The 10,559-nt window shown below is 55.7% G+C and overlaps 2 protein-coding genes across 5 annotated transcripts in view; one reads left to right on the top strand and one right to left on the bottom strand.

Annotated features, from left to right (window-relative positions):
* The window catches only part of HOOK2 (hook microtubule tethering protein 2), a 13,043-nt gene extending 8,159 nt beyond the window's left edge, over nucleotides 1–4,884 (top strand). For 2 of the 4 annotated variants that reach the window (XM_032395993.1, XM_032395990.1), the window contains 5 exons: nucleotides 3,297–3,379; nucleotides 3,460–3,563; nucleotides 3,776–3,886; nucleotides 3,955–4,026; nucleotides 4,110–4,746. In XM_032395993.1, the coding sequence (XP_032251884.1) occupies nucleotides 3,297–3,379; nucleotides 3,460–3,563; nucleotides 3,776–3,886; nucleotides 3,955–4,026; nucleotides 4,110–4,259 (520 nt within the window). In that variant the 3' untranslated portion in view covers nucleotides 4,260–4,746. Of the gene's footprint in view, nucleotides 1–3,296; nucleotides 3,380–3,459; nucleotides 3,564–3,775; nucleotides 3,887–3,954; nucleotides 4,027–4,109 lie in introns of all 4 variants that reach the window. The other 2 variants (XM_032395992.1, XM_032395991.1) reach the window with 2 other exon arrangements.
* Nucleotides 4,885–6,593: 1,709 nt separating this feature from the next.
* On the bottom strand, nucleotides 6,594–10,252 carry BEST2 (bestrophin 2). Its single transcript, XM_032396144.1, has 9 exons — nucleotides 10,101–10,252; nucleotides 9,896–9,990; nucleotides 8,974–9,207; nucleotides 8,717–8,871; nucleotides 8,297–8,374; nucleotides 7,967–8,119; nucleotides 7,800–7,880; nucleotides 7,489–7,643; nucleotides 6,594–7,017 (listed from the first exon to the last, which is right to left on the bottom strand). The coding sequence occupies exons 1-9, from the start codon at nucleotides 10,250–10,252 to the stop codon at nucleotides 6,594–6,596; spliced, it is 1,527 nt and encodes a 508-aa protein (XP_032252035.1).
* Nucleotides 10,253–10,559: the final 307 nt, after the last annotated feature.

The following is a 10,559-nucleotide window of genomic DNA, read 5'->3' as shown; positions in this document are numbered from 1 at the left end:
TTTTTATTTATTTATTTTTAAAAGATTTTATTTATTTATTTGACAGACAGACAGCACAAGTAGGCAGAGTGGCAGTCAGAGGGAGAGGGAGAAGCAAGCTCTCTGCTGAGGAGGGAGCCAGACGTGGGGTTTGATCCCAGGACCCCAGGATCATGACCTGAGCCGAAGGCAGACGCTTAACGACTGAGCCACCCAGGCACCCCCCTAATTTATTTTTTAAAAAGATTTTATTTATTTGAGAGAGAGAGCAAGCACAAGTGGGGGGAAGGGCAGAAGAAGAAGGAGAGGGAGAAGCAGGCTCCCCACTGAGCAAGGAGCCTGATGCGGGACTTGGTCCCAGGACCCTGGGATCGTGACCTGAGCCACCCAGGCATCCCCCCTATTTTATTTTTTTAAGAATCTATCTTAAGTAGCTATTATATTTATAGTTTAAAGAACAAAATATATACCAAGCAATACAGAGAGAAGGTGTATACCTCTTAGTCCCCACATTGATTGTTTCTACCCCACCCCCATTCATATTAGTTCATTATAAAAATCCTTTCAGGGCGCCTGGGTGGCTCAGTTGGTTGGGCGACTGCCTTAGGCTCGGGTCATGATCCTGGAGTCCCAGGATCGAGTCCCGCATCGGGTTCCCTGCTCAGCAGGGAGTCTCCTTCTCCCTCTGACCCTAACGCCTCTCATGTGCTCTCTCTCCCTCTCTCATTATCTCTCTCAAATAAATAAATAAATAAAAATCTTTAAAAAAATAAAAAATAAAAAATAAAAATCCTTGCAGGGGTGCCTGGGTGGCTGAGTCAGTTGGGCAGCTGCCTTCAGCTCAGGTCATGATCTCAGGGTCCTGGGATCGAGCCCCGCATTGGGCTCCCTGCTCAGCGGGGAGTCTGCTTCTCCCTCTCACTCTGCCCCCCGACGTGCTCTCTCTCTCTTGTGCTCTCTTTCTCACGCTTTCTCAAATAAGTAAACAAAAATTTTATTTATTTATTTATTTATTTATTTATTTATTTATTTATTTACTTATAAAGATTTTATTTATTTGACACAGAGAGACATAGCGAGAGAGGGAACACAAGCAGGGGGAGTGGGAGAGGGAGAAGCAGGCTTCCCGCGGAGCAGGGAGCCCGATGCGGGGCTCGATCCCAGGACCCTGGGACCATGACCTGAGCTGAAGGCAGACACTTAACGACTGAGCCACCCAGGCACCCCTAAAATCTTTATTTTTTTTTAAGATTTTTTATTTACTTATTTGAGAGGGAGAGAGCCCGCACAAGCAGGGGGAGGGGCAGAGGGAGACGCAGACTCCCTGCTGAACAAGGAACCTGATGTGGGCCTCGATTCCAGGACCCCGGGATCATGACCTGAGCTGAAGAAAGCCGCCCAACCGACTGAGTGAGCCACCCAGGTGCCCCAAATAAAAAAATACATATATTTTTAAAGATTTTATTTTATTTGACAGAGAGACACAGCCAGAGAGGGAACACAAGCAGGGGGAGTGGGAGAGGGAGAAGTAGGCTTCCCATGGAGCAGGGAGCCCGATGCGGGGCTCGATCCCAGGACCCTGGGATCATGATCTGAGCCGAAGGCAGACGCTTAACAACTGAGCCACCCAGGCACCCTAAAATCTTTTTTTTTTTTTAAGATTTTATTTATTCATTTGAGAGAGAGAGGGAGAGAATGCACAAGCAGGGGGAGAGGCAGAGGGAGAGGGAGAAGCAGACTCCCCGCTGAGCAGGGAGCCCGACCTGGGGCTCGATCCCAGGACCTGGAGATCATGACCCGAGTTGAAGGCAGACGCTTAACCATCTGAGCCACCCAGGTGCCCCGAATAAAATCTTTAAAAAAATAAAAAATCGGGGCGCCTGGGTGGCTCAGATGGTCAAGCGTCTGCCTTCGGCTCAGGTCATGATCCCAGGGTCCAGGGATCGAGTCCCGCATTGGGCTCCCTACTAGGCAGGGAGCCTGCTTCTCCCTCTGCCTCTGCCTCTCTCTCTCTCTCTGACTCTCATGAATAAATAAAACATTAAAAAAAAATAAAAATCCTTATGAAATTTTTTAAGCAAATGCAAATGAATATTATATAAATTTTTATTCTGATTCCTCATTTACATGAGAGGTAGTGTGATATCTGCTAGTTTGCACTTCGCTTCTCCTACTTAAGAAGATGGCTGGGAAATTTTGCCATATGAGTAGTTTTTTTTAATAAATACAGTAGCTTTTGTCGACTGGGGTTCCATGGAGAAATTAGGCCTTACAGAAAATGATTTGTTTGACTCTTCTCCCTTCTGCCAAGGATGGAGTGTAGCTAGTACCAACCCAGAGTGCAGAAAAAGTTATTTCCTTACAGAGGATGGATATATGGAAACATGAGGGCTTAATTCTGTAAAATTCCAGTCCGGAAGGGCTGGCCTATAACATTTTATTGTGAATGTCATAATGTATTTAAGTCATTCTTTCTGGTGCCTGGATGGCTCAGTCAGTTAAGCATTTGCCTTCAGCTCAGGTCATGATCCCAGAGTCCTGGGATCAAGCCCAGGCTCGCTGCTCACTGGGGAGTCTGCTCCTCCCTCTCCCTTTGCCCCTCCCCCGGCTCGTGCTCTCTCTCGCTCACTCTCTCTCTCAAATAAATAAATAAAATCTTTAAAAAAAAAAAGTCATTCTTTCTAGGTATTTGCAATTTCAAACAGTGCAACAAAGTAAAACCTTGTATGTGCATCATTCTGCTTGTGTGCAGATATGTCGAAAAAGTGGAATTGGTGGCTTAGAGGGCACATGCCTTTGTAACCTTAGTAGACGTAGCGCAAGTTTCATAATTAGGTGTTAGACCACGTTCCATATCCGGTGCACGAAAATAATCTCACCTACAAGGAGTGTTCTTAGATCTTTGGGGTTTTGCCTCAGGTGGCAGAACTGTAAGGTTTTACACTTTTGTTAGAAGAGATCTGCATGCTAGAAAGATCCCTGGCTGCTGGGTGGAGAGAGGAATGAGATCGAGTGTAGAAGAGACTGGCAAGGGGGTCATGGTGGCTGTACCAGTGTGTGGGCTGTGGCACGGAGCGAAGCGGACACGCAGGGGGCTGGTCCAGGGCCCACCCGACGAGGGGTGTGGAAGGTTGTGGCTCCCGTGGCTAAGGAGATGGTGGGACCAAGGCATATGGCTTCCGTCTCGGGGGGCTGGCACACAGGTCTCTGCAGCCGGGCAGGTGCACGTTGGCCAGCCGGGAAGGCTGTGGCCACCAGTGGGAGGAAGGGAAGGAGGCCCAGTGGTCAGCCCGCTGCTGCCCATCCTCTGTCCACAGGCAGAAGCTGCATGAAGCAGATCTGGAGCTGCAGCGGAAGCGGGAGTACATTGAGGAGCTGGAACCGCCCGCTGACAGTGGCAGTGAGTGGGATGCAGCGGCTGGGTGGGGCGGGAGGGCCCCGAGCTTGGCAGGGAGCTGAGGGGTCCCCTTGTTCCCCCAGCAGCTCGGCGTATCGAGGAGCTGCAGCACAGCCTGCAGAAGAAGGATGCGGACCTGCGGGCCATGGAGGAGCGCTACCGTCGCTACGTGGACAAGGCGCGCACGGTGAGGACACTGGGGGCTGCACGGGCCTCCTGCCAAGGCTGCTGCCTCCCACTGACTCATGCCTCCCCCCAGCGCGCACCTCTCTGCCCCCACTCCCGCACCTGCCGTACCCCATCATATCACAGACATCTGCACCACACTTCATGCGGCCCAACACGTCCGACGGCCTGCAAGGCCAAGGTCACCCTGCCTGGGTCTTTCCCAAACCCTAGGTCATACAGACCCTGGAACCCAAACAACGGCCATCCGGGGGGGCACCCCCAGAACTTCACACCCTGAGGACACAGCTCCGGGAGCGGGACGTCCGCATCCGGCACCTGGAGGTGGGTGTCCTCATCACTTCTCACTGTCCCCAGCATGTCCAGGCCCCTGACTGTTCCCTCCTTGGCAGATGGACTTTGAGAAGAGTCGAAGTCAGAGGGAGCAGGAAGAAAAGCTGCTCATCAGTGCCTGGTATAATATGGTGAGTGCACGTCACCGTAGTGAGGGTACCGGGATGTGCCATGGGCTCACTGGACGCCAGCCATGACTCCTTCCTCCCTCCAGGGCATGGCTCTGCAGCAGCGAGCTGGGGAGGAGCGGGCACCTGCCCATGCCCAGTCATTCCTGGCACAACAGCGGCTGGCCACCAACACTCGCCGCGGGCCTCTGGGACGCCTAGCATCTCTGAACACGCGCCCCACCGACAAGCACTGATGGGCCTCAGGATCCTGCCCCCTGCCCAGCCAGTTGGGGCTCAGTCTGCCCTGGATTCCCCCAACTCACCTGGGGCCCAGCATCAGGAAGGCCTAGGGTCAGCTGCCTGAGAGCCTTAAGGTCATGACTTCTGCCCTTTGTTCTCTCAGATGGGACAAGAGTGCAGGATAGGGCAGGAGGCAGGAGTGGGTCTGTTCTTTTTAGCAATGTGATTCTTATCCTTGATTTTCAGCCTGGGATTAATGAGATGCTAGGGGAGAGAGTGATTTTTATATTTGAGAAGAAAAATAATAAAGATTTTCAATCTGTCCTGGCTGGACTCTGGGCACTGAGGGGAGGGAGAGAAGATGGGCCAGATCATTGCTTTTAGAAAGGCCTGGCTTGTGTTCTTACTAAAGCGTGAATGACTGACGGCACCCACTGGGAGGTGAGAACCATGTTTGTGTCTGTGTAACAGTATGTGCGTGAGGTCGTTTTTTGAAGAGGCTTCAGACAAAAATTCCTGCCTTATGAAGTTGTCGTTTCTCATGAAGGGAGACAGACAATAAACAAAATAGATAAAGTGAAAGTTTGATGTGAGAAGTGCTACAGAGAAAAAGAAAGCAGGCAGAGTGATGGGGATGTGGGACGTCCATTTGGGATGTGGTGGTTTTATTTTTTTATTTTTTTATTTTTTTAAAGATTTTATTTATTTATTTGAGAGAGAGAGAGAGAGAGAGAGAAACAGCATGAGAGGGGATAGGGTCAGAGGGAGAAGCAGGCTCCCCGCTGAGCCGGGAGCCCGATGTGGGACTCGATCCCAGGACTCCGGGATCATGACCTGAGCCGAAGGCAGTTGCTTAACCAACTGAGCCACCCAGGCGCCCCTGGATGTGGTGGTTTTAAATAAAAGGCCAGCAGAAGAGGCCTCACCAAGGAAGTGGCATAATTTAAGCAGAGACCTGAAGGAGGTGAGGGAGGGGCCCTGTAGGTATCTGGGAAAGAATGATCCAGGCAGAGGGAACAGCATATGTGTGAGGCCCTGAGATGAGGCTTTGCTTGGTGGTTAGAGGGACAGTGAGGAGGCCAGTGTGGAGTGAGTGAGGGGAGGAGGGGAAAGAGATGAGGGCAGGGAGATTGTGAACTGTAGGGAGTACTTTTATTCTAAGGAACATGGGAGTCATGTAGGGTTCTAAGGAAAGGAGGGACATTACCTGACTCAGGTATTCATAGGCTCTCCTTGGCTACTGTGGAAGGAACAGACTGGGGGTGGTTAGGGCCAGAGCTGGGAGACAAGGGCAGTGGTCCATGGTCTAGGTGGGTGGGTGGGTGACATCGGTGGCTCTAAGATGTGGGCCCTAGAGGAATGGGAAATGGTTGGATTCTGGATATAATTTGAAGACTGAGCTGATAGGATTTGCTGCTAGGTTGACACGGAGGGGGTAAGAGAACGAGTTGGAGAGGACTCCCAGATTTGGGCCTATCACCCGGAAGGACAAAGCCAACAGATAGGTTGGGGCAGGTTGGGGAGCCAGTAGGGAGCTGGTTTGGGGGGAATGCTCTGTTCAAGGTGCCACATGAAGATCTCGAGGAGGCAGGTGGCTCTCCCAGTCTAGAATCTGGAGAGGGATCCCGGCTGGACTTCTAAATTCACCATATGATTGAATTATGACTGGGAGCTCCGAAGGAGTATTGGAGAAGGCAGTGAATTGGGGCAGAGAAGTCGCTGGCAGAATCATAAAACAAGACTGACAGGAGGAGGCTGTGGTCTGGGGACTGGCTGGTACATTAATGAATGAGTAAAGCCATGGACACATGGGGTCATTTCAGAGGGCAGAGTTTGGGAAGAAGGAGGCAAGGTGCGATCAAAGAATCTGGAGGAATTCTCAAATCTTATTTAGCCTAATTCCTGGCAGGAAGAGTCGGGCTAATAATGTTTGAGTAAAAACCACTAACATTTTATTGAGCACCTATTATGTATCAACATTCTAAAACCGTTATTTCATCCCCATAACTCAATGAGGTAGGCACTCACATCTCCACTTTAAGGAAAGAATGAAGGCAGGGCACACTAATGGGGGCCTTTCAGGCAGTGGAGGGAGGGAAGTAGAGCTGGTAGGAAGGACCGCCTGTTCAAAGAAGCTGGAAGAATCCTTCACCCTGAGCCCAGTGCCTGGCCCACAGGAGGCGCTCCAAGCCCCAGTGCCAGACGTGAAGGCCGGCGCGCAGGAGGCGGGAACGGGTCAAAATCGGACAGGTGGAGTCCACACGCGGCTTATGCAGACCCGGACTGCTGCCTGCGTGCCCCGTCGGGGTTTGTGTCCCTGTCCTTGGGGGATCCTGGGCCTGAGGGCCTCAGGCTAGACTCTCCTCCTCCTCGCCAATGGGGCTGGGCAGCCAGGGTGGAGCCGGGCCCCGGGGCGCGGGCATAGGCACAGTGGTGAAGGGCTCGGCGGCGGGCCCCGGGACGGGCAGCTCGGGGCCGGCGGGGAGCTCCGGCTCTGGCTCCCGCAGGCCGGAGTCGAGCAGCGGGTCCCCGCAACCGCACTCCGGGGCCGCGCCGTCGGGGGCGCCTGCGCACGTGCAGCTGGCGGCTGTGGACGTCTCAGACACGCAGCTGTTCTTGCGGCGCATTAAGGACAGGCGCCGGCCCAGCAGGCCTCCCGCGGCCATGCCTGCGCCTACCGGCAGGAGGCGCTGCAAAAAGTCGCCGTGCGCCTCGCCCAGCGGCCCGTCCACGCCGTCCAGCCGCTGGAACTGCATGTCCTCTTTGGCCAGCCTGTCGGACGGACAGTGGTTCAGCGTTGCGACCTCGCTCCTCTCCTTGGCTGACAGAGCTGGGACAGAGACACGCTGCTTCTCCTGGTTCCATCCATCCCTTTGTCTCACTTATCCCCAAAGACCTCGGTCCTTCTCCTGAGAGCCTGCTTTTATCCTCTGGCTTCGGCTAAGCTCAAATTTAGCTCTTCAAGCCTCAGTCGGGACTGCCGCGTCTCTGGCGCTGCCTCTGGCCGCGCGTCCAATCCTCATCGGCCTTAGCCCTTGGGTCGGCCCCCAGTTAGTGGCCGGGTCCCAGACCTTGACCCGGATCCCTGCCCCCTACCCCCATTCTAGTCCTCACAGACTTTAGGTCTTAGCCGAGTCTCCAAATTGGCCCTGTGCTGGTAGCCCAGAGCCCCTCCAATCGGATCATCCCCCGCAGGGCCAGAAGCGCCTCCTCCGGGAGGCCCCACCCATCCCGCTGGCTCACGTGATATCGAAGGTGGAGCCCTGGAAGGAGGGCTGCTGCCGCAGGAACGCGGTGGCTGCGGTGTAGGGGGCGCGAGCCTCGGTTGCGTCCCAGTACAGATCCTTCTCCAGCATGGCCAGGTCGTCATACATCTCGTCCACGGCCAGCATTGACACCTGCGGGCGTGCACGGGGTGGACCCCTCAGGATGGGCTAGGCGTATGGTGACCAAAAAAAGAAGGATGATGGTTCAGGGTCCAGGCCCGGGCAAGTCTTCGAGGGGTGGGGCCAAGGCTGGTTTGGGAGCCCGGGATGGTCTCACCCGAGTCTCACCTGGAAGTTGCGGTCGATCAGAAAGTTGGTCTCAAAGTCATCGTCGTCCTCTCCGAAGGGATTGATGAGCTGCTCGGCTACCTGAAGGGGGAGGGGATAGTTAGGTAGAGCCCTGAGAACCCGTGCCTATCCGACCCCGAGAGTCCCTACCTCTGAGCCCCACCCACCTTGAGCCAGCCCGCATAGAAGAAGAACTGCAGCAGGGTGAAGATGGGCACGCACAGGTCCAGGTTGTGGCCTTCGTAGCCCTGAGCTGGGTCCAGGAACTGGCGACCGATGAGGCAGGCCAGGAAGTAGCTGTACACAGCGATGGTCACCACCTGGGGGCAGGGTGGGTCACCAGGTCAGGGTTCTCCCGGTCTCAGGAGGTCTTGGAGAGACCAGGACTAGGATGGGGCATCACGGATATGGGGTCTCAGCTGGCCCTCAGTCTTCCCTTGAGACCAGTGCGTCAGAGCGTCCGATGCCGGATTTAAACAGAGGCACGGCAGGGTTACCTGGGTATAGACAAGGGGTACGCTGATCCAGTCGTAGTGAAAGAGCATTCCGCACTTGCCCCGAAACACAGTCAGCTCCTGGGTGCAGATACACGTCATGAGAAGGCCTGAATTGCCAGTGCACACATGGGGATTAGGTGTGGGTACTTGGGATGGAGGTGAGTGGTTACCTGGTGGGATGTGGGCGTGTGCTTCTGGGTCTCCAGGGAGAGTATTTAGTGGTGAGTGTACATCTGGGGTAGGGGGCACTATGCGCCGGGGAGTCGGCCCCCTAGAGATAACTGTGCACCTGGGGGCTGCTTGGTAAGGGTGTTGGGAATCTGCCTCGGGGGAGGCGCGTGGCAGGCCGCCATCTGACACAATTCCGGGGAGGTGTCATTTCCCTGGAATTTTGTATGAATGACCTCCTGGCGGGCCCACCTCGAGCAGCAGTTTAAGGGCGCTGTTGTCGCGGATGCGGCCCTCACGCCGGGCCTGCGCAGCCAGGTTGGAGAACCAGACGCAGGGCACCCAGTACTTGTTGTAGGACGAGTTCAGGTTCTCGAACTTCTTACGCTCCTCGCGGGTCATAAATCCTGGAGGGGCGAGGTCGGGGTGTGTGTGTGTTGGGGGGGTTACTCGCCCCGCCCCCCCGTTCTCAGCCCCGCCCCCCGCCCCGCTTCAGGCAGGAGCCTCACCCGCCTCCACTACGTGGTCTATGGTGGGGAAGCGCTTGAAGACCGCGGTGCTGACTGAGCGCAGGATAAGCACAGCCGAGAGCCCGGCGTAGCGCATGAGCGTACGCCGGTAGAGGCGGCCCCGCTCGTCGCGTCCGTGCACCGTGCCTGCCACCACGCACATGAGCGCGTCCGGCAGCGGCATGCATAGGTACTGGTTCCACCAGCGGTGCACCACCAGCGTCACATAGAAACCTGCGGGACAGCCGGGAATAGGGGGGCTAAGTGGGGATACTAGGGCCAGCTCGTGGCAAGAGGGATGATAGAGGCTCTGCACCAGAGACACCAGGGGAGGCTTATCACCCACCCACCTCGCGGGGCCACCTGGGCTGGGAATTTGGGGGCCACCCTGGCTATCTGATTGTCACCTGGGATGTGGGATTGGGATGTCAGTATGGAGGTGGAGACACAGGGCCTATGTTCGGGGCACATAGGCAGGTTGTCACCCTGGCCACAAGGAATCACTCGGTTGGGAGCGTGGGGACCTGAAACAGGAGGCTGGGGTCACATGAAGTCACTGACTTGTCAGAGAAATGTCCTCCGGGCGGGACTTGAGAGGATGGAGTCATAGGGGGTCACCGGAGGGGTCCCTGGGACCCAGGACATGTGGGGAGCCACTAGTAGTCTCATGCAGACACAGGTGGGAGACCCTGAGATGACCAGGGATTAAGCCTATGGGTGACACGGAGCTCTCATGGCTTACTGTAACCAGGTGACATCCAAGGTCTCTGGAAATTGGGGCCACACCTGGCATGAAAGATGTAGAAATAAGGGTCTGTTGGGGTTGGATTTGAGGGGGGTCTTCTGAGGAATGGGGTCTCCAAAAGGCCTGGAAATGGGTTTCTTAGTATTAGGGGAATGGGGAACTCAGGACCGAACGCACCCAGCACGAAAGAGACCGGGATGAGACTGGCATACTGATCACAGTAAATGACGAGCTTCTCGAAGTAGCGCTTCTGCCCTTCGGTCAGCACGAAGCTGCGAGGGAGGGGGCAGGGGGTCACAGGAGAGCCTCCCTCCTGGACACACCCAAGGTCCCTTCCCTAGTCCCCTCCCCCCCCGCGCCTCCCACCCCAGGGCCGCCTCACCGATAGGCGGCACTCAGCGCCATGTAGAGCCCCAGGAAACAGACCAGCTCGCGCCACAGAAGTTTGTAGATGCTCCCGCGCCACAGCAACAGCAGCTGCGAGAAGCCGCCGAAGCGCGCATTGGCCACGCGGGCTGTGTAGGTGACGGTCATCGCAGCCCCGGGCCGGCTGCGCCGAAGGAGAAGGGGCTGAACCGGACCCCAGCCTGTGGGCGGAGGAAAGGGTCCCCCGGGCTGCGGGCAGGGGCGGAGAGGTGCGGGCCGACTCAGCTTGGCGTCCCCAGCCCAGGTTCCGGTCTCCTCCCAGGCCTGCTCAGTCCAGCCCTAGCCCCCAGTCCTTCCCAAGCCCCCTCTCGCAGGCCTCCCTCTTCCCAGGACTCCTGGTCCCAGCTCCTTGCGTCTACCTCTCCTGGCCCTCTCCCTCCATCCTCCATCCCCAAGACCCTTGGGTCCACCAATC

The sequence above is a fragment of the Phoca vitulina genome, unplaced genomic scaffold (genome assembly GCF_004348235.1).
Source record: "Phoca vitulina isolate PV1807 unplaced genomic scaffold, GSC_HSeal_1.0 scaffold89, whole genome shotgun sequence".
In the NCBI taxonomy this organism is placed as follows: domain Eukaryota; kingdom Metazoa; phylum Chordata; class Mammalia; order Carnivora; family Phocidae; genus Phoca; species Phoca vitulina.
This window is presented reverse-complemented; position numbering and strand designations above follow the sequence as displayed.

Bases quoted from the DNA above. Each gene is read 5' to 3' on its own strand.
- BEST2 (XM_032396144.1), bottom strand. From the start codon at position 10,252: ATGACCGTCACCTACACAGCCCGCGTGGCCAATGCGCGCTTCGGCGGC. The intron at 8,872-8,973 runs GTGAGGCTCCTG...TCGCCCCTCCAG, and splicing joins AGACCACGTAGTGGAGGCGG to GATTTATGACCCGCGAGGAG. The intron at 7,644-7,799 runs GTGAGACTCGGG...GCACGCCCGCAG, and splicing joins TGATCGACCGCAACTTCCAG to GTGTCAATGCTGGCCGTGGA.